Source organism: Pyrus communis, chromosome 7, assembly GCF_041283825.1.
Source record: "Pyrus communis isolate YQ-2024b chromosome 7, ASM4128382v1, whole genome shotgun sequence".
NCBI classification, from domain to species: Eukaryota; Viridiplantae; Streptophyta; class Magnoliopsida; order Rosales; family Rosaceae; genus Pyrus; species Pyrus communis.
The window spans coordinates 24,198,314-24,221,352 of NC_142571.1; the positions used below are offsets into that span (position 1 = coordinate 24,198,314).

Genomic DNA, 23,039 nt, shown 5'->3' on the forward strand with positions numbered 1-23,039 from the left:
GTTACAACGCATACGTCCACAGCAGATCACTTTATTTATCTACATATCACAACGCATACGTCCACAGAAAGATTCACATTTCAGTCAGATTACTAAAGCGAAAGTTCCCAAGCTACACAATTGAATTCATATACTAAAACTAATTAATACAAAATTTAATGAAATTTGATGTTCTTTCAAACAAATCTGTCCTGTTTTCCTTTCTTTTCGGCATCAGTGGTTTCAGTTTCGATTTCGATTTCGGTTTCGGTTTCGCTGAGAGTGCCAAACTTTTGCTTGAAGGATTCCTGTCTCTGCACCCACATCATGTGCCCCTGAAAACTCACAAAAGTTTTCCATCTTTAATACCACATCCAATGCATAACTAAGAATATATATAAATATGTATATAAAGATAAAAACACCAAATGTACAGTCTCTGTGTGTGCGGGTGAAGAAGGAGAAATTAATATACCTGGAGAGCAGCAGCCCCAGGGCCGGTCCTGAGATTTCAGGGGTCATATGCCAAAGTGAATTGGAGGTTAAGAAGTGCTAAGAATTTAATTTAATATTTTTATTTTTTTGTCCAAAAAAATATATTTATTTTTCAATTGAGCTTCTATAAATTCTAATAGCACAAACAAATTTAACAAATCAACAAGTGGAAATATGACGTATTGTTTTACCTCAACTATTTAGAAGGTCAAGATTCGAATTTTCATGTTATTATGTGAAATTTTTATATTATTTTATGGAAAATTATGCATTTAATAAAAATAAACTAAAAAAATGATAGAGACAAGGTTCAAACCCATCTCCTAGGCCAACGTAAAGAAACAATAATACCACTTGTACTAAGGCTCAAGGTTGCAATATTCTACACATACTACTATATATACGTATATGCATACAAATTTGAAAAATCGAGAGCCCTTCCGATTTGGGGGCCCATGCGGTCCCCTCAGCGCCGGTTCTGAGCCGCCCAAGCAATAAGGAAAGATGGGACCCAGAATTTCTTGTCGTTGAGGAGCTTCGTGGCTTCGATTTCCCAAAACCCTAACCCCCAATTGCAGATACCAATTAGGGTCTGATTCAGAAAGTGAAAACCTTGAGGAGGGTGGTGAGAGAGATGATAAATCTGAGCCTATTGGGTCTGAATCAAATATGGGTCTCTCAGTATTCTGTGGGCTCCAGGCCCAAAAGACTTCCACTTGAAACTTCCAGTCAACCTGAGGAGCAAGCTGAAGCTGTACCTCCAACTTCTACCAGTTTTCTTACCATGATCGTGAAACATGGAGTTCGAACCAGACCATACCATGCACTCGCACCAGCGGCTTCCGAAATTCCTTCCTTGCCATCGACCACCAACAAGAATTACCGGCAGCAGCACAGCCTCCTTCCTCAATGCAAAAGCTTGAAGTCTCTGCGGCAAATCCACGCCCACCTGATAGTCTCAGGCTTCCAGCAAGACCATTCGACACTGACCCATCTCATAAATTCCTACTCTTTGTTCAAAAAATGCGGTTCTGCGCTCTCAGTTTTTTGTTCTGCGCAAAACCCAAGTGTGATTTTGTGGAACTCCATGATTCGAGCTTATACGAGAGCAAAACAGTACAGGGAAGCTCGAAAAATGTACAATTCGATGGTGGAACAAGGCGTAGAGCCGGATAAGTATACCTTCAACTTTGTTTTGAAAGCTTGTACTTCTGCTTTGGATTTCGAAGATGGTGTCTTGGTGCACCGTGAAGTTGCTCGGAAGCGGCTGGACTCTGATGTGTTTATAGGGACCAGTCTCATCGACATGTACTGTAAAATGGGTGACTTAGAGAGTGCGGGAGAGGTGTTTAATAGATTGCCTAAGAGAGATGTTGTAGCTTGTAATGCTTTGATTGCGGGTTTATCGCAAAGTGAGGATCCTTGTGAGGCATTGGGGTTTTTCCGGAAGATGCAGACATGGGGGCTGAGGCCGAACTTGGTGAGCTTGGTCAATTTGGTTCCAGCAGTGTCTCGGTTGGCAGATATTGATACTTGTAGGTGTATTCATGGTTATCTGTTGAGGAGGGATTTTAGTTCGGTGGTTTCTAATGGTTTGATTGATATGTACTCCAAGTGTGGAGATGTAGATGCTGCTCACCGGGTTTTTGACATGATGCAGGACCGGGATGATGTTTCGTGGGGAACAATGATGGCAGGGTATGCGAGTAATGGATGTTTTGTTGAGGTTTTGGAGTTATTTGATTGGATTAAAGGAGAGAATACTACGATGAATAAGGTTTCAATTATAAGTGCTCTTTTGGCTGCTACTGAGATGAGAGATTTAGAGAAAGGGAAGGTGATCCATTTTTGTGCCTCACAACAAGAACTCGATGCTGATGTTTCGGTTGCTACTTCTATAATGACCATGTATGCAAAATGCGGGGAGATAGAGAAGGCTAAACAAATTTTTGAGGGACTAGGGAAAAGAGATTCAGTTTCTTGGGCTGCACTTTTATCTGCTTGCGTCCAATCTGGTTATCCTGAAGCAGCATTGTCTCTCTTTCGAGATGAGCAGAATGAAATTTTGAAACCAGGTGGAATAACGCTGATAAGCGTCCTCTTGGCATGTGCAGAATTATCGTATCTGAAGTTAGGTATGAGCATACATTGCTATGCTCTCAAGGCAAACATTGCTTCCGATATTTCTTTTGGAACAGCCCTAGTCTCCATGTATGCCAAATGTGGTATTTTTACTTCTGCATTAACTCTATTCAATAGAATGCCATGCAAAGATGTTGTGACATGGAATGCTTTGATAAATGCATACACCCAAATTGGTGACGCCTGCCATGCTATAGATATGTTTCGTGAATTATGGCTGTCTGGAATAATGCCTGATGCAGGAACCCTGGTGGGCATTATCTCCGCTTGTAGCATACTGAGTGACCTAGATCAAGGTACCTGTATTCATGGACAAATTATAAAGAATGGGTGTGAGCATGATGTTGCTGTCAAAAATGCTCTTATTAGCATGTATTGCAAATGCAGTAACATATCCTCAGCCGAACTTCTGTTTAACAGAACCATATTTATGAAAGATGTGGTATCATGGAATGCAATGATGTCCGGATATGTGCAGGCTGGATATGCCAGGGAAGCTTTATCTGCTTTTCACCAGATGAAATTGGAGAACGTTCGGCCTAATTTAGTCACATTTGTTTGTATCCTTCCTGCAGTGGCATATCTGGCAGCCCCAAGAGAGGGAATGGCTTTTCATTCTTGCATTATCCAAATGGGGTTTCTGTCCAACACACTTGTGGGAAATAGTCTTATCGATATGTATGCTAAATGCGGACAGCTCAATTATTCTGAGAAATGCTTTAATGAGATGGAGCACAAGGACAAAGTTTCATGGAATGCAATGCTTGCAGCATATGCAGTGCACGGGCAAGGAGTTGATGCAGTTGCACTTTTCTCACTGATGCAAGAGAGTTCTGTCCAAGTTGATTCTGTGTCATTCATCAGTGTTCTGTCCGCTTGCAGACATGCCGGTCTGGTACAAGAAGGAAGGAGTATTTTCCAGGTCATGCATGAAAAGCATCGTCTTGAACCAGAGTTGGAACATTATGCGTGCTTGGTAGATCTTTTAGGTCGTGCTGGTTTATTCGATGAAGTTTTAAACTTAATTAATAAAATGCCAATGGAGCCGGATGCTGGAGTCTGGGGAGCGTTATTAGGTGCGTGTAGGGTGCATTCTAATGTGGAGTTAGGAGAAATTGCATTGAGTCATCTTGTTAAGCTTGAGCCTAGAAATGCAGCAAATTACATAGTTTTATCTGATATACATGCTCATTCTGCTAGATGGGGTGATTCTGGCAAGACAAGATCAATGATGAGTGACTCGGGGTTAAAGAGAACACCGGGATGTAGTTGGGTAGAGGTTGAAAACAGGGTCTAGTCTTTTCTGGTGAGTGACTACAACTACCAGCCCCAACTTGAGAGCTGAGAACATGCAGTCTCTGTGAAATAACTTACTTCAAAAGATGGAGAACTTAGACTGATTGGAAGAACTCTCTGTGCTGATGTGCATTGCCATGCTGCAGATTGCGAAGATGAGAAACCGGATAAAAGCTGTCAGTGATGCTCTTTGTTTCCGTAATTTTGTGCTGGTATCTGCTCGTGCAAAGATCGCCGGTGAACTGGATGAGAGGTGCACAACTCCCATCATACAAAAGTAAGCAATCAGATCTTCAACGAACGATAATTTGTTATCGAAGCTGTGAAGTTGGCTCACTGTCCCCTGCAGTGAATGCTTCAGACTGTATGGAAACAACCAGATTAATCAACTCCAGTAGTCGCCTTTGACAAACACACAAGTGTAAGAAAGAAGGAAATAAAAGAGTATTCAAAACCAAAAGAAAAAGTACTCAATATTTAATGAAATATGTGGTTTTGACATAAAATAGAGGTGTTTGAGGGGAATGTAGCGCTTGTAATAATAAAGAGGCCTTTCGAATGTGCAGGAGAGCGCACCGAGAGGCTAATTTAAATTAAAAGAAAAAAGAGAATGTTGTTGAAACTAAGTTTGAAATATAAAAATACAGCATATTGGATGAGGATTAATTAAAGAAAAAAAGAGAATGTTGTTAAAACTAAGTTTGAAATATAAAAAAACAACGTATTGGATGAGGATTATTTTTAAGGAAAACTAATGAAAGGGGTTTGAAAATTTTGAGTTTTAACGATAAGAACAAAATAAAGGGTAAAGTGAATAATACCAAGATTAACTTTTTAGTGTAAAAATGTAGTTTTTCATTAAAGTTAACAATACCGTAGGTTTTTCGTTACAATAAAAAAAATAGTAATTCCGGTGCCAGGAGTCGAACCTGAAAACTCTAAACCATGAGAATGTAGTGAGCTACACCGGACGATTGTGTTACCCTGTAAGAAAAATATCATCTTTGGTTTTCTTAGGTGGCCGGGATGTGCGCTCCTATGAAAAATACAACTTTTACCTATGGATATATAATTAACCTTTGCAGATGTATTTCCATCCAAGGGTCCATAGCTCAGTGGTAGAGCATTTGACTGCAGATCAAGAGGTCACCGGTTCGAACCCGGTTGGGCCCTTATTTTTATGATTTATTTTCGTACTTCCTGTAATCCTGATTCCCACTAAATCAACATTCCATTTTCACTTTGAGTTTTCCCCCTCTTTCTTTTAACCCGTTTTCCCGCTTTTTAAAATTATCAAGCATAAATTTCAAAAGAAAACTAACATTTCATTAAAATGTCACGAGTCCAAGCGATTGTTAAGTTTAACAACGATCTTGTTATTCCAATCAGAAATCCGGTACTGCAAAAACCGGGACATTCTTGAATTCCTCAGAAGACATAATTTCACTGGTTAGTCATAAAGAAAACCAAAAATCAAACTTTTTAGTTTATTACAGTAAGTAAAACATAATCAAGTACCTGATACAAGATCCAATAAATGAAAAACAAAATGGAGAATCAGTTTGCCACTCAGATGGAATTGCCTTTCCTGACCCCATTCCTATACCCTTCTTCAACCGCCGTCCAGACGAGATGACACCACGTGCGCAACTCCACACAGCTGCAGATAACAGTTTATGTGTATCAACGTTCATGACAATTTGGGACTGGACAGGAGATCCGATATCTGGAGCATTCCATTGCAAGGGAATTTGCAAGCTACCATCTAAAGAGATGTCAGATTTGCCTAAGCTTCAAATAGGCGCCCATCGGCAGGCATCACATGCACATTTCATCCGCATAACAAGCATGTCCAACAAGCTGCGTTTTAAAAGATTTTGTAGGTATAAAGTGACCAAACTCCCTTTTTACGGGGAATGAAATACTATACACCGCCAGAAGAAAGCCTCGGAGTTCTGCACTTCACTTCTGATAGTTTGTGTGTAATGATCCAAAGTCTGTGTGCGCTCATCTATGCTATCACTGGATATTGTATCTTCAGTTAGTTTGACTGCTGCCATATGAGACAGTTGAAGGTTTTCCGCAGCCCTCTGCAGCTTCCTTGCGGTTTCAACCTCGCCAAGCATCACAAGCGAAAGTAACAAAGATTTTAGCTCTTGCAAAGCTCCAGTTGTTAGAGACATTCCCTTCAAGTGGTCAGCCAGAGCCAGTTCCTCGCCAGGACTAAAATGTCAAGTAGTTAATTTATTAGCAATTGTTAGTGACCAGGAAGAGTAACAAGATTGGAAAATGATCTCTTAATCTTTACATTAACAAACATACCTTCCGGGACGGATTTTCCCTCTTTTTCTCTGGCGCCTGGCGTCTCTTGCCTTGCTAGCTGCACTTGATCGGGCAGATGTACCAGAGCTGTCCCTGGTCCTGTACATGAGATTAGGAAACCAATTAAAGTCTGATAGTACAAACTACAGGCATTGAACTCAATGTGAGAACCATCCTCCACAATACGATCTTTGAAGATATGGCTCAAATATAAACTGAAATGCAACATTCCAAAGAAGTAAATGGAAGGTGAAAAGAAGTGAGGGGAAACAGCAGCTGTAACCATCCTCAACAAGACGATATTGGCTAAAACAATATATTGCATATGTGCAAGAACGAAACTAAGCTATCGACTGAGGTATAAGTTAATAAAAAGTACAGGGAAAGGGTGCCCCGCCATCTGGGTCCGGGCACAGAAGTGATAATCAACATATTATGACCCTCTGATGGAGAACATTAGCTACACAACTATACAAAAAATAATAATAATAATAATAATAAAATAAAAAAACAAGATGCAAAACAAGCCAAAAAGGCAGAGCTATATGACAATAAGATGTAAAATACACACCCTGTGGTGTAAGCACTCATTCCACTGAAATTACTGCTAGCTTCTGAAGCAGTATCATCATCAAGATCGTTCATTGACCGTTCCTCTGACTGAATTTTTGCCGCCAGAAGTAACCTTCTTTGTCTTAAAGCCAAGTAGCGAGCCAAGTACTTCCCTACTTTCTCCAAACCTTCCTCGTATTCACCAACAAGCAAGCTTGCACATTCCAAGGATGCATTCTTCACATCAGAGACTAAATCCTGTCTATTGTGCATAAAAGCGACTCTCAAGGCTTCCTCCCAGTCCCTTGCACTAATCAACAAATTCATCCCATTGTTAACGTCACCACAATACTCCAGAGCAATTTTGGCTGCTTCCCTTGGTTTACCAAGTGCTTGAAGTTCTTCACAAAGCTCATGCGCCATTTGCATAATCTCATCTTTACCCAGTTTTAGAAGCCCAGCAACTGTAAGCACCTTACTCCAATTACCACAAGCACGGTATGACTTCAAAGCCTTTTCCAAACTGGAACAGCACAAATAAGTGGCAGCAGCATCGTCGAAGCATTTTTCACCACTAAGATAGTCTCCCCAGGCCTCAAGGACTTGTTTCTTCTTGGCAAGATCAGCAATCAATTGAAGTCCCAAGGGGAAAAGATGAGGATTTTTCTTCATCAGGATCAGAGAATCTGCATAACAAGTGTCTCCTGCAGAAACAATGTGCTTGAGAGCTTTCTCAAACCTGTGCAGCCTAAGGTCAATGTTATAACGCATCAAAGTAACTGGCATAGATTCCAATTCTTGAAGAAAAGGAAGGAATTCTTTAGGGTCCCGCTGAGAGTTCAATGCCACCATAGCTGCAAGGTTCAAATCGTAAAGGCCTAAAGCAGCTTCATAAACAGACTCAGAATCAGATAACCACAGGAGATGCTTCAAAGCCTCTTCAGCAGAGGGATACGACATTCTCCTTTGGTCGTTGGAACCTGACAATTCCATTTCACGGATAATTTTTATTCTCTCCAAAGCCTCATCAAGTGCAGGGGGGTCACTACGAGCTAGAGTGGTTAAAATGCAAAGTTCCCTTGCAGGAACTTCCTGCGAATGTTCCTCAAGAGCTCTCCTTATGGCCAGAAGCACAGAAGATATCTTGTTATTAGAATCAAAACCCTTGGAGTCATCTTTAGCTTCTTTCGGGAAGGGTAGAGAAATAAATTTTTTATACAGTGTCTCTGTAGTGTTTTCGTTGTTTATGGCACAAACAAACTCAGTTATGTAGTTCAAATTATTAACCTGCTTGACAAATTCTGAAGCTGATTGGAGAAACACTTGCCAACTACAATAGTCAACGATGATATTGAAATCTATCCTATGCCGCCTCACCATGAGAAGTGCATCTCTGAAACGCCTCTGTACCAATGCATTGCAAATAGAGGCCAGGACCAATTTTCTTGGATAAATGGATTCTAGGTTCCCCCGAGTTGTTTGCAAAATAACAGCAGCTTCATCTCCATGCAGAACTTCAACAACTTTTGCACCTCTTTCCCATATGTTTATGAAGTCTCCATGATCTTCTCGTTTCTTGTTAACAGCTTGGATGGGTTTCTCGAATTTTATTTCCACCTCTCTATGCAATATATCTGTGATGTCAGCAATAAAAAGACAATCCTGCTTAGTTGCCAAAACTAAATGCGTGATCACTTGGTCATCCAAATTTGAGTACAAAGAGAAACTGTTGCAGTTGTTGCATATTATCTTCCCATTGACGTGCAGCCTACAGCTCTCATCAAGGCCAAAAATTAAAGGTTCCAATGGCCCACTGTTTCCAACTAGAACCACACTCATAGAAGGGCAAGTTGATGAGAAACTCCAATCCTGTTTTGGAACTCCTCTAGGAATGCCGAACTTTGGGACATACTCGCAAACCTTTCCACCATCAAATTGGATAAATGCTGAACCTTTTCTAGCAGGATTAGGAGCAATTGATATAATCATCTCTTCCAGAGAGCTTTGGCTGGAAACTTTTGCATGCCAGCCTGAGCATGTCACTGTACGAGGGGCATGATTCTCAGAACATACAAGCTCAATTTCCTGCAAATAAAAACCGGCACCATCCGCACTTGATGTAGTTCGAGATAAATAATTACTATGACTGAACCCATAGTGAGAAACAGCAAGAATTTTATGTGGGTCCAACCATGTCATATGCAAAAAAGAACCAAATGGTGATTCAGAAATGGATGCTTCAACAGAAAACTCTTTGCCTTCTAATTCTTCCCAAGTGTCAGTGGCAGGAAGCTCAACGACACATAAAGAACCATCTGATAGAAAAGCAGCCACACAGTTCTTAGAATTCTTGGAATAGAAAGCGAAGTCTCTTACAGCACTGGGGAATTTAAGGCTGAATAAGTACATGGGAGGTGGCATTAGATATAAAGAAAAAGGGGTTACAAGTATCTTGGAGTCATCAATTACTAGCGCAGTTGAGACATCCATCACAGCTGAATTCCACATGAAGTCATACGATGTAACCTGGCCACCAAGAGTCCAACATAATAACTGCAGTGACTTTGTTGGATTCCAGACAAACCTCACACCATCCTGTCTTGGGTATCTAACTTCAGATTTTAAGTACCAGTGGTTGTTACTGAAATACCAAACCTTGACAGAGTCATAGTTTTCACATCTGACAACAGCAGCAAGAAGATCTGAACTGCAATTCCACTTGAGAAATTCTATGGTTGCTTTTGTTTGCTCATTGATGCTAAACAAGTTTCTTTCTAACCCATTTCTCTCAAAGAAAACTATTGAGGGGCACTCATTTTCTGATTTCCTATCATAAACAGCTGCAATTTTTGCTCCACTGGGCATCCAGTCCACAACTGATCCCATGAACGACTTTGATTCAGAAACAGCATGTACTGCTCCCGAATGTCGCTCCCAAATTTTAAGCCTCTTAAGCAAGGATGTCGAATCCTGCACCTCACCTAGTGTGACAAAGTACTTCCCATCACCTCGCCAGGAAATAGGGCTTTCAAATGTGAACTTAGAAGATAATTGCTGTTCACCTGAAACCATAGTTTTTACCGAAGTCGCTTAATTTTCCAAATTAACAAAACCCATGTCATACACAAATGATAAGAGGACACCAACAGAAACCGCAGAATTCCTCCAAGTAAAGAGGTCATGAGGCTAAATATAAAATGACCAATAAATTACAAGTTAGTGCTAACTCTGATTCATATGATTATCTTTTACCAGACAATGCTCTTTCTCAAACAACTAGCAAACCCTAGGCACTAAAGCAAAACTGCAATTCTGAAAATCAACAAATAATGGAGAGAGGTCCTTACATATGTGGTTGCCATCTTCCGGTAGATCCTCCAGCGCAGTCTCGTACAATAAATCCCAATCCTGAGTCATAACCAGCACCTGCCCAGACCCAGTGGTTATGGCAAGAAGGTCACCATCCGGACTAGGCGCGATGCACTTAACACCACCATCCACTCCGCCAACAACTTGAGAGGCATTATCATCCACAGAATGCAGCAGCAGAAGCCCATTGCCAGTTCCCACCAAGAGCGCCTCTTTCTCCATGAGGTAACTAAATGAAGTGATGAAGTCCTCGGGATCCAATTCGATTTGATTAACTTGCGCCGATATTGAGGTTTTGCTCCACGCCCTTTCATTCTACATCACATGAATCATCAAATTAGGTTCCAATTCGAACGGGGAAATCCAACAAGCATGTATACAAACATATATAAAGGTATATATATACCTGGATGGAGGAGAGGTGAGTGGCGTAGATGTTATTGGCGGAGGAAGCGAAGAACAAGCGATTCTGCTCAATGTCGAATGCGGAGAAGAGTATGAGCTCCTCTTCGGATTGTAAGTGGAGATTCAGAGAGACCTCCGAGTAAAGCTTCAGATTATTCATTTTTTCCGGAATCTATGGAACTCCTCAGAGAGAGAGAGAGAGAGAGAGAGAGAGAGAGAGAGAGAGGGAGGGAGTTGTGCCCTAGCTAGTTACCAGCTATGGTTGCAGCGAGGGTTTTCAGGGTTTAAGAAGTAAACATCCCTCGAAGAGAAGACGAGGACGATTATAAGGAATATAAGGAATCAAACGACATGTCGTGGTTCTGGAGAGAAGCGTATTTGCTCCTCTGCTACTCTTCTCTGTTTAGTTTTAGCCTTTTTTTGGTTTTCATGACCAAAATTTTAAATTATATGACATGATTGTTAATTGAATTATTAGGTTTAATTATAATGTGTCACTAACAAAAAAATAAGTACATTTTTTTCATTTGATTTAAAAAATTAGTTTACCTGGCATTACCGGTAAATAATTTCAATTTACAATTAAGAACATTCAAACTTGAGTACAAGTTGTACAATGGTGCAAGCACATTGCTATGGCCTCTTTTTTTTACCAACGATAAGGGAGGGGAGTGGGCTTAACCTCACAATGCGTTAGCAATAATGTGGTTCAAATTTGTCTTTAGCAAAAATAAAACCTAAAACCTCTTACTTAACAATGAAAAAAAAATATCCCTAGACCGTAATATAAAGTGGCTAAAGAAAATGTTATCTTTTATTTTTAATCAGAATCGTTTATTTTCACTACCATAATGATACGTACCATTAAAACAAATCCCGGAAACTTAGCAAATGCCCTCAAACTTATGACCCACCTAGACTTTGAATTTCCTTCCCTCTCTCTAATCTTTTTAGAAGGCACCAATTTGCTTCAAACCAATTATAAAAGATTAGTGGCACTGCTATACACACATCAACCATCTCAACTCATTCATCTAACTAGTAGTAAAACAAGGATCAATAGAATTGATTAAACAAAAGGAATTCAAGCCATATGCATTTCACTTTCCGCTTCAAGTACAATATTCTGGTCAGCTACCTTCAATTAAAACAACACAAACGATACGGAAAGATAACAACAACATCATCGACAACTATATACCTACATATGTAAGTAAACTATTAATCCAAAAGAGTCGCTGAATCTCCGATTGCAGCGATTCTTCTGCCTATATCGTTTTCAACGAAATGTCCGCCAAGTGAAGTCGGTGAGAGCTATATAGTTATAACCTCTTTGATTCTGTACTCCTATCCTGTACAAAGCTTCTGTGGTTCCTAAATTTCACATTTAACATCTCATAACCTTCTGTTAGCAAAAACGGCAACAGAAAATCAACTTGCCAAAGATGTCAAATCTAGCACCGTCTCATCTACATCCACCTGCTCCATGCTATCAAAAACTGGCACCCCCAAAGCTTTTTACCAAATGCCGATCCAAATGGACAGCCAAAACACAAGTAAGGAAGAACCCTAACTGAGTTGTATACCTTTTTCTTTTGCTGCTTCCACGACAGCATTCGCATTTCCTGTAGTCATCATAGAAAGTTTTTGGTAGGACTTCCACAACTTAACAGAGAATGGATATACAGATAAAGCTCTCTCATAAAACCTCTCAGAAATAACCTCCACGCCAGCAATATTGCCCAAAGTTTCCGCAGCTTCAACCCATACATACTCCGGTGGAATTGGGACAGCATGTAAAATTGCACTGACCAAGTTCGAGCTAGCCCAAAACAAAGCACTGAGAGAAGTAACATCGCCGGCATTGCTGCCGCTGCTTAACAGCTTACATACGGAAACAGCTAACTGATAGTTGGATGGAGTTTTGTCCAAGATGGCTTCAACAAAATCCACCAGATCTTTTTGCTCACCGAACTTTTCCGGTAAAAGAGATGGTCCATACCATACTTCAAGAACCAAATTCACCAGAGAAAAATCAGATGAAAGTGGACTGAAGATATTACTGACTAGCTGCCGGACTCTTGGCTTCTTGACGTTGTTAATGAAATTTCTTGATAATGGCTCAGAGGTAGGGAAAGCCTGAGAAACACCTAAATAGTGCTCCAAATTCTTCTGTATGCCACTTATGTAACCATTCTCCTTTAACAAAGATTCATCAGTAAGCATAAACGATGCATGTTCTCTAACACAATGCTTCAAGTATTGTGGAACAGCAGCATTCAGTGCCCTATCAAGGGCTGAGCGAGCTTCAATGTGGTCATTCTGCAAGAGATTGTGCAGAGCTAGATTAAGATGTCCAAACATTACGTCCATCCGATTAGGATCGGAACCAAGTGCCTGCCGAACTGAATCTCCTAGAGAGTTATTTGAGTTAACATGTTTCATTCCATCCAATGTACCATTTTGAAGATAGTGAACTTTCCAATCAGAACAAAACCAGCGGTCCATAACTTCTTTAGCCAAATCAAATCTTCCATCCTGAAGGGCACACTCAACGTATTGATTCCAAAGACACTGGATTCCAGGGACTTCTTTTGGCCACTCAGCAAGGGCTTCTTCAAATCTCTCAAAAAGCGAATCCCCCGTCTCATGTTTATGTGCCCGAGCTGATATTAAAACAAGTTCTAAGCAGGATGGGTACAGAGTAAGATATTTATCCAAGAGGTTCCTACATCTTTCTAAGCTGTCAAGAGCTGCCATGCACTTTAAGTGGTTGAGAGCAATGAAATGTGCCAATTTGAGACTAGATTCACTTTTCTCAAGTGATTCAATTTTCATGTATGAGTCTACAGAACCTACTACTGTATCCATCAGCATGATAGCCCTCTGCTTCTCATCACCTACTAATTCCATGGAAGGCCATTCAAATTCAGAGAGTTCTTTCTGACATTCAAACTGCCACAATACAGCATCAGGAAGTTTCCTGTAAATAACCAAGTAAACACAACAAACCCCTAATATACATTTGTCATAAATACTTAGGCATGTGAGTATATTAGAGAGCGAGAGGGAATTAGGGTCATCAAAATTTTCAGCAATGGGGAAGAGTCCAAAGACTTTCTGAATGGCCTTCTCAATGTTACCAGACATGCATAAACAATCCATCATTTGCAAAACTAGGTCTAAGATGCATGCACTAGCATGCATTCCATCTATGCCAGAATCAGGAGCATTGCGGCACAGTGTTGAGAGGGCGACATCATATGTTATCAACCGGTCGTCAAGCTGCACCCGACTGTTGATGCACATGAGCCAAAGTTCATAAGATCGATCATTGTATTTTACCTGAAGAACAAGAGGCAAAGTGTTTCCAGGCAAAAGTTTCAATTTCTTATCTCTAATGAAAGACAGAAAGAACATGCTTGGAAAGAAAAGAATATGCCCCTAGATACTAACACAAAAGAAAGGAAATGAGTGCAATAAAAATGAAAATGGAAGTAGTCTAACGCTAGAAAATGAAGCATATGAAGGCATCAAATGAGTTATTGTTAAGCATATAAATGTATAAAAACAGTTCCAAGGAAAAATTGCTCAGAGAAAGGTGTTGTCCCAAACCAATCCTACCATGCCACGTGGGATGCGTGATAGGTTTGGGTCATTGCCACCTTGGCATCCCTAATTCATGCAAGTAGTTCTCATACCTTACCGGCTAACTGAGAACATGTAGGGTTGCCGGTATGGCTGTAATACCTATAAGGGTGTATCCGCGAAAACATGCGGAGACTGCCCCCAGTATTCATGCTCCATAAAAGATAAGTCATAAGAGTAGGAATTATGCAACAGCGTACCGCACAGGAGAACATGTCATCTTCCCCTACTGACTTCATATTGCTATAGTAAATAAGCAGATAAAAAATCCAGAGAATAATGGATGTTGGTTCTGCCTCAAGAGCTCGTGACAGCACATGGAGAGCCTGCAAAACTCAAATACATAAGATGACAGTAACTGAAGCCGCTGAACACGGTTATATTTAGGTCATACACCACAGGAGTTACCTTTCTCATGCCCTCAAGTTCGTTAGCCTCCTGGCTGAAAATTAACAGGGCAATCTCCAGGTATTGATCATTGTCACCCAAAGCTTGTGTGAGTTTATCCTACACCAAATTTAACAAGAAAGTTAGCGTAACAGAACAATCACATAATAAGATTCTTAGACATCAGCATGTCACAGCAAAAATAAAAACTAAGAAGAGGGGGCAGGGGACGTCTTGATATGAGACACTCCAAGGAAATTCTATGAAGTCTCATCTTTTAAAAATAAATAGAGCTTACCCAGCTGCCGATAATTTTTCATAAAATTACTAAACCCCTGCCTCAAATATTTAAATAATTTTAGAGAAAAAGTTCAAATGGGAAGATAGAGAACTCAATCTAAAACAGCGAAAAACACTAAACAGTGATCTAAAACAATGTAAACGCTAAACAGTATAACAGTCCAAGCTTATATAGTGAATAGAAGAATTGAGATTGTTAGAAACTTATGACTAATGAAACCCAGCTAAAGAAACTCAAATAATTTACAGCACCTAAACACCAAGTATATAAACAGTATTAGCGTGCAATATTAGGCACATGAATGACAGAAAAAAAAATTTGAGCAGAATCAATTAACAAACCACTCCTCCGTTGCTATTCTGGAAAAACGATGACTGTCTGTTCAAACTCACGGGGGCCTGTATGTGACCGTCATTTCCATGCAAGAATGGTACATCCGCAGAAACATCTTTCCGAAACAAATTTGACAACACCAAGAAATGGCTGAAACACTTTTTCCAGAATTGTCCATTTCGCCGTGCTAGAACAGATTCATATGAATGCAGATCAGTTTTCAGAATACCTAAGCCAACTAGATAAGTTGGTGAAGATATTACATTGCGATACAAGGGGGCTTTTGTTGAACCATCACACTTTCTTCGACGCAATGTTGATCCAACCTGACAATCTGTGAACACATTATAACATGAATACGAGCAAGAAAATAAAAATTCAAACTTTATGATGGAATTGCTCATACCAGTACTATCAGAGTTACCATGCTGATCTTGATACAAAGTTGTGTTATAGTCCCTAACATGTTGCCATGGACAGTCATCATTGTTGCATTTTCCTCGAAGCTCATACAAGCAGAGTGGCCAAAAGGGATCAACAGCGGGACCAGTGCTATAAGATCCAACTTCTCTTCCAGATAATTCTACCAGAGTCTCTTCCGGTGGTTCTACAATGGCACTGCTGGACCGGATATTCTCGGGGTTGATACAAGTTGGACGCTGTTGACTTCTAGCTTGAGGTTCTATATAACTTTTTGGGCATATGACTTTCATATACCCAAAAGCAGTCCTTAAGATGTTACCTCTGAAGTAAAACCTGTCCTCAGAATATAAATTGGAGTGAGAGTTCGCAGAAAGATTTTCGACGGAGTGCTCTCTTTGAATCTCAAGAGGAGGCTCAGAGGAATTTTTTTCGAGCCCATCCATACCTGTAAGTAAAATCAGAAAATCAAAGAAAAAAGTGACGCAGAGCAATAGAGATCAAGTATAAGCTTCTTATGCTCAATGCCTACTCTGTGCCAAATGGATTCCCACTGTTTGACTTCATGACAATCATGCATAAGTTCTGACTTGAGGTAACACAAACTGATAGTTTTGGAAGCCACAGTATTAAGTAGCAATGAGTAAGTAATTCAAAACTCACACTATCAAAGTAGTTGTGTAAAATAGGCTGGACGGGCACAAGCACTGAAAGGTGCCAGCACAGCCTTGTTACAGACACGACACAGGTACAAACTGTGTCAGTTGGCACGAGCACAACCCAAGTACTGTGTGAGCCAAAGTTTTGGGCCCATTAGGCAGGCAAGCTAGGATGCCACTCAGACCGAGCACAGACCAAGCAGAAGCATAAGCACAAAATTGGCCTCAAGCTAGCATGACTCATTTAGAAATTGCTTTTTTATTCAAAAAATAAAAAAAGCAAATTCAAATGTTCAAGCAAAATACTTTTAATATCTAATTATAGATTAAACTTTGGCTCGCACTGCGCATCAAGCAAGAAAAGTTTACACCCAAAAGATGGATGGCTAATATTATCTGAATTCAAAATTTATATCAAACTGCATGATAAAAGAGCAAGACTATATATGTGATTCAAATGTGGGATGTCACAGAATGTGTACTGAGAGATGCACATCTGCATCATGCAAGCCCTCAGGTTATGCATGCATCCAAAAGATGATAAACGAGATGATTTAGTCAAGTTCAAGATGATAAAAACACACATTGACCATGTAATATTAAACTAAAATTAATCTACTCAAGAGTCATAAATAATCAGCTCCACTGACAATAACATCAAAAGTTCAACTAGTGGACTTCTTTTTTCCCCAGATATAGAAAGATCAGCTCAAAAAGAAAGTTACCTTCATCATCAGATTGTTGATTCTTTTCCACTTCAGAGAAAGAAAAAGTCCCTTTAATTTCTTTGGGTTTTTCCGTTCTGAAATCATTTTCAGCCCCTTCTTCCACTGAAAGTTCTGTGCCATTACAAGAACTACTATTCTTTGACAATGTTTTTGTACCTAGCTTTGCAAATAGTTTAGACCTCAACATTCTTTCAAGAAGCACAGGATCCTGGGAGTTATCAATGGACATTTTTCTATTTGATTCCTGATCTAAGTCCTTTTGCTTGTCTCCAAGGTCCATGTCTTTAGGTTGAACAGATTCATTTTCAAATGAATATCTCTCATCATCATTATCTGCTGAATTATTCAGTTCATTGGAGGGAGAGGACACTCCATCTGCACCGTTTTTGCCTAGAAGAGGCAATGGCTCTGATGTACTAGCATCTGGTTCGCTGCATGGTTCTGACCCCATGTTTTGTCCACTCAAATGCTTGTATGAGGTGTTGTGAGCACTGTTAACACATTGGATGTCTGAATCACACGCTGCTGGGTTAAAACCACTATGCTCAGGATGCATCTGATGGCTTGATGTAGGTATTAGATTCACATTTCCAGTCATGTTATTAGCATGATCCAACCCAATTCCAGCTTGGTCATTCTGCCTTAACGACCATAGCAAACTGGAATTGTCCAAAATAAACGACCTCAAGTTGGCAGAATATACTTCTCTTTTGCGGTATAGATCAGAACACCTAGCATTGGCCTCAAGAACATCCCTCTGTGCTTTACGATAAGCTTTCAGAGCATTTCTTTCTTCAATTTCACACGTTCGCCTATGTTCTTGTGCTTCCTCCAGATCCTTGTCCAATGTTTCCTCAATTTCAAACAAGGAATGCATATCTATGTCTCCTCGTCCTGTAACCTTTGCATTACCAAAACAGTTCGAGAGGCTTGCATTGTTTAGAAATGCCTAAAGGAAATTAGAAGGAAGGAATATTAATATAATTAACAAAGAACAGATAACAATCAAGAAAAAATATACAACCAGACTGAGGAAGCGGATTACTGGTTCATCCATGTCTATCCTTTTTAGGACTTACCACTTTGTAATAGTTTTATGATTTTTTTGTTTTTTTCCTTCCCTATTTACCTCTAGGTGATTATTTGGGACTTTTAGGGGTTTACTTTGATCACTTCCTCAAATTGCTTTGTATTTCACTCTTCTCTTAGTTTTTTTCTTTCCAGTTAGTGCTCTACCCATTCTATAGTGCTCTACCCATTCTACATCACAGACAGATCAGATGCCTCAAATTTCTGACATAGAGACCAGAAAACAAACCTGACATATCTTGGAGGAGGGATCAAGCTTCTTGTCACTGGATGTGACTTCCTGATGGTCAGAACTTCTCATTATATTCTTTCCGGAGGTTGATCTGTTCAAGAAGGAACCTGGTTCTAGACGGCGATCATCCCCATGTGTATGATTCAATTCCATAGTCTCCTGTAAAGTAAAATATATTAATAAATAAATACATGGTAACCTTTTGAAAACGAAACACATGCACCAAAAAAATTCTAAACAAATTATACATAGGCAATCGGGCTTGTCATATCAAACCTTGTAGTAAAATGATGTTTTACAAACTCATTCACAATGGATCAAGGCTCAGCAATATAAACTGCTTCATAAGTACAGAAAAGAGTTGACGGGACAATTTGGTGGATTAAGGTTAAGCTATAAAAAGTTATAAACTATACCGGAGATATTAACTCTTCTCCGTGTACAATTCAGTGTTTTCTGCAAGGCAGAAATCACTATTATGGGAACTTAGACACCAGTTTCATACTATATTAAATTTTCACAAAGCGCAACATGAGAGACACATCAAACACAAACAGCAAAGATGCTGCACAAGTTTTACCACCAATGAAAGGACATTTCAATTATGAAAGTTATATCAGGGCAGAGGTGAGGAAATAGGATAATAAAACCTACAATATAGGAAAATTAAATTAATCAGCAGCAGTACTGCAGTTACTAAAATATTCACTTACTGAGTTCTTCGGCAAATTATTGCAAGTCATACTTTCTGGTGATGTCACCTTGTTTAGTGTAGCATAAGGATCCACCAGCTTGCTCTTCCTATCGGACTGGATGACTTTAGTATTGATGCCAGCACCTGCAGGAAGAAAAAAGAAACAAATCATCTTGATTGATACGGCATCTCTAAACAGTTAGTTTCAGAGAGAGAAGGCAAGATATTCACCATCTTTCACTCCATTACATATATTTTCTGATGTAGCAGCAACATGTTTATCATTTTGATTTTTCCATTCTACGATGCTTAACTCTGTTGGACCAGGAATTCCTTTCTGGCCATGATCAACCTTAACTCTGTTCATTGGACCATCGTCCTCCGCTGCTGAGACTTTTGATGATAAAATAGATTTTGCAACAGGTACATCTTGTGGGCCTTGAACACTTGACTGGGTGGAAAAAGGGCCACCAACTTTCAAGCGTTTCTTATCTGGCTCTTTTGGTTCTATCTGTGTAACATCAGAATATCTCACACTGGATTTACTAGCTCCATCTCTGTGTTGGCTCGCAGCATTATCGTCCCTACATGTAATTGATTCTTTAGTTCTCTGGGCAGACTTGAGCTTTAGTTCACTTTCCCGGAGTGCAATCTGATGCCGCAAGTCCTGAAGTTTACTCGTGTTCAAGCCCACACCTTGATCACGTATCTGATGCCGCAAGTCCTGAAGTTTACTATTGTTCAAGCCCGCACCTTGATCACGTCCACGCTCTTGGCTCACTAAATTTTTGTTCATGGAATCATAATTTCTAACTCGAGATCCTTGATTAACTGATGAAGGACCAGAATCCCGAAAATTTGCTCCGCGGATTTTGGACATTGATGAGATAAAAGTGCGATTCATACCCAATTTTTTAGGCATTACTTTGTCCGCATTCCTGGCTGTCTGTTGTAACTTGTTTGATCTTGCAAGTGATGAAGTAGGTGGTTTTCCATTAAAAACCACTCCAGTCACATGACTTTTAGTTTCTCTAGCTTTTTCTTTCCTGTGCTCTGTTTCTTCAGAATCACTGCGACTATCATCGTCTGAGAAGTTTATAACAAGATTATCGTTGGACCCCATAGGGGCACCCCATCCAGGTGTGGCAGATTTTAATGGTATTCGGTTTGTATCATTGCTCTTCTGGGATGTAGACTGTACGGATATTTGGGTTTGAATATCAGCAGGGCTTGCGGGATCATTTCCACATACAACCTTCCCTGTTAGATTAACATAAATACATCTAATGAACTTGTAGTACAGGAAAGGAATATTTATCATTAGCTTATATGCATGACTCACTTCACCATACATCATGAAAATAAAACTAACAATAAGTATGCAAATCTATTGGCCCAACAAGAAAGATGCAAATGGACACGTAAATAACAGGTGTAATATGGTGGTCTGGCTTTTTACCACATCATTTAATGGGAAAAGATGCACAAAAAGTCAGTGTCCAGCTCTAGTACAAAACACACAAGCCACCAACTCTGTGTGGGCGTGTTCATTAAGTACATTAGTTTATAGCATCCATGTCTCCTTAACAGATGTGCATTATGTTTTAACCACATGACTACAAATAATTTCAAATTGGTCAAGGCACTGTATGAAAAAAGATTAGCCAATGCCAGTTTGGCACGACATGGGAGTTGACGTTGGTGCTCTATATAAATTTTCCACCTTAAACAATATTTAAAAGAAAAGAAAGGACTCATCATCTTTCATTGTCACGGCAAGCAAGACTTACCAACTTGAATGCCTTGAGTCAGTTTGTTCAATGGTTGAACAGGCACAGCCCCTGAAGGAGGCACGCTGATACCCGTGGAATGTGGAGCAGAGCAAATAGTATTGTCCTGTGATGTGAGATAGAAATACCCATTTAACACCATCATTATTTTTGCATTTATTTTGCAGCAGTGCAGAAAATAATAATAACCTCAAAAAATCGCATATAACATCAAACATTTTGCTGCAAAACAAAGCACATGATATATAAGGCATGCCCTAAATGATACAAACAAAATCAGATTCAAAACATCACATATTTGGCTAAATACAAATCACTTCACACGAAAAACACCTAAATTGAAATCCCAATTTCAAATTTCACTCATTTTTCACTCCAAAAAGTAATGAACTCATAAAAAGATTAAATAAATCCAAATCCAACACTCTTACTCAATCTAATACAGTAGGTTAACATAGCATGACTGCACGAGAAATTGATTCAGGAAAAGGGAATTCCCACCTCTTCTCTCAGAAACCAAACAAATACCAATCATACAGATAACATTTACGTACGCTCAGAAACAAACGGAATCGGAACCAAAATCAAGTTTCCAAAACCTAGGGTTTGGGGAGATGAACATACGTCATCGTCGTCGTCGGAAGACAGCTCGCCCTCTTCTCTGGTTTTGGGAGGATCGGAAGAAGGGAGCTCCGTGTTAGGGTTCGCGTTGGGAGGAGGCGGCGGCGGCGGCAGCTCCGACGACACCGTTGGCGTGGCGGCCGTTGCGTCCTCCATTGTTGAGTCCATCTCGCGGGCAAAGAGAGAGACTTTTCAGAGAGTAATTTCGTGGAGCATCTGGAGGGAGTCAATAAATGGAAAGGGGAGGGTCAAGTTTTGCTGACTCTCTCTCTCTCTCTCTCTCTCTCTCTGGGAGAAGGAAAACGCGTCTCGATGGACGACGTGAAATTCACGATATGAGGTGGGGAGGTGGTTGTTTTGTGATGAGAGGATGGACAAACGGCAATGAGGTCCAGCGCGCACTAAATAGTATTGCAACCTTTGTTTGACTTTCTTTTTGTTTTCTTATTATTTTCGACCTTTTTGCTCATGTAAAATAAAAAAATTATATGCAAGATCGGCAACGACTGCAGTTTTATTAAATTGCGGAAAGAGGATTTAAACACAAGATTTCGGATGCAAAATAAATTTTCTTAACCAACTGAATTATAAGTCACTGACGTTTTACTCAAGCTTGCTTCTCAGGGTCTTACAATGGTTGTCATGGCTTTTTACTTATCAGGGCTTGACATTTGACTCGATAATTGGGATATGTGTGATTATGCGTCATCTATTTTGAGACTAGCTAGTTATTATGGTTAGTTTATTGTGATGTTTAACCTGATTTTCTATCAAAGTAGAAAATGTATTATAAAAAATATATCGTAAATTGAACTCTCCATTCATTTATATAAAGTGTAGTGTTCTTTCTTCATTCTTGTGTCACCTTTGAGTTTATATATGTGGTGTGTAACTTGATATTCTTGTTATCTTTTCAGTCAGCAGGTTCAGCAAGTGTGCCTACGTCCTCATGACAATAGCAGTAGTATTTCTCGTTATCAAACTGAAATTACAAAGGCAATGGAAACAATAGATTGTGTACCTTCTTCTTCCACTGCTTGTGTTTTATTTTTGAGCTAATATTTGACAATTATATAGGAATTGTGAGATGTGCTGATTAGGAATATTGGTTAGAAATCCTTAAAATTGTGTGCCTCTCCACTGAGCCATTTTCTTTAACTTTGTCCCACACATAAAGGTCTATTCAAACCAAATAATGTCATCCACATTTACAACATCTACTTTGTTTTTCCAAATTTATTTTTAGTGTGACTTGTAAGTTATGTTTAATATGAGGGCTTTAGGGAATTGCCCCGAATCCTCTTTTCTCGACATGAATTAGCTCTTGATCTAAATGATAATTCTCTTCCCAATTGGATTCCTTGAGATGTCTATATTTATCAATAATTAAATAAAAATCACACAGATTATTGATCATATGATTCATATATAGATATATCCCATGTAATACAAGAACAAAACTAAGGACCCATGTAATACAAGAACAAAACTAAGGATCATCTTTCATTAGCATTGATGATTTGGTACATCTTTCATTCCATTTCTCTTTATACAAATGTTAAAATGAACGGATACGA

At 39.5% G+C, this 23,039-nt stretch overlaps 3 protein-coding genes and 1 non-coding gene across 4 annotated transcripts; 2 read left to right on the forward strand and 2 right to left on the reverse strand.

Moving 5' to 3' along the window:
- The first annotated feature begins 964 nt into the window (after window positions 1-964).
- On the forward strand, window positions 965-4,534 carry LOC137735657 (Pentatricopeptide repeat (PPR) superfamily protein). The gene has a single exon (XM_068475102.2). It carries the CDS (start codon window positions 1,109-1,111, stop codon window positions 3,911-3,913), a length of 2,805 nt encoding a protein of 934 aa, XP_068331203.1. The 5' UTR covers window positions 965-1,108; the 3' UTR covers window positions 3,914-4,534.
- Window positions 4,535-5,013: 479 nt separating this feature from the next.
- On the forward strand, window positions 5,014-5,085 carry TRNAC-GCA (transfer RNA cysteine (anticodon GCA)). Its single transcript has one exon. It is a non-coding gene; the product is annotated as a tRNA-Cys (tRNA).
- Window positions 5,086-5,264: 179 nt separating this feature from the next.
- LOC137733807 (elongator complex protein 1) lies at window positions 5,265-10,862 on the reverse strand. Its single transcript, XM_068472996.2, has 5 exons — window positions 10,562-10,862; window positions 10,134-10,470; window positions 6,806-9,848; window positions 6,235-6,333; window positions 5,265-6,135 (listed from the first exon to the last, which is right to left on the reverse strand). Exons 1-5 carry the CDS (start codon window positions 10,718-10,720, stop codon window positions 5,820-5,822), a joined length of 3,954 nt encoding a protein of 1,317 aa, XP_068329097.1. The 5' UTR covers window positions 10,721-10,862; the 3' UTR covers window positions 5,265-5,819.
- Window positions 10,863-11,629: 767 nt separating this feature from the next.
- Window positions 11,630-21,865, reverse strand: LOC137733447 (zinc finger C3H1 domain protein). The gene is made up of 11 exons (XM_068472598.2): window positions 21,466-21,865; window positions 20,842-20,947; window positions 19,283-20,311; window positions 19,071-19,195; window positions 18,355-18,516; window positions 17,034-17,985; window positions 15,636-16,097; window positions 15,238-15,563; window positions 14,617-14,715; window positions 14,409-14,534; window positions 11,630-13,905 (listed from the first exon to the last, which is right to left on the reverse strand). The coding sequence occupies exons 1-11, from the start codon at window positions 21,628-21,630 to the stop codon at window positions 12,130-12,132; spliced, it is 5,328 nt and encodes a 1,775-aa protein (XP_068328699.1). The 5' UTR covers window positions 21,631-21,865; the 3' UTR covers window positions 11,630-12,129.
- Between the last annotated feature and the right edge of the window lie 1,174 nt (window positions 21,866-23,039).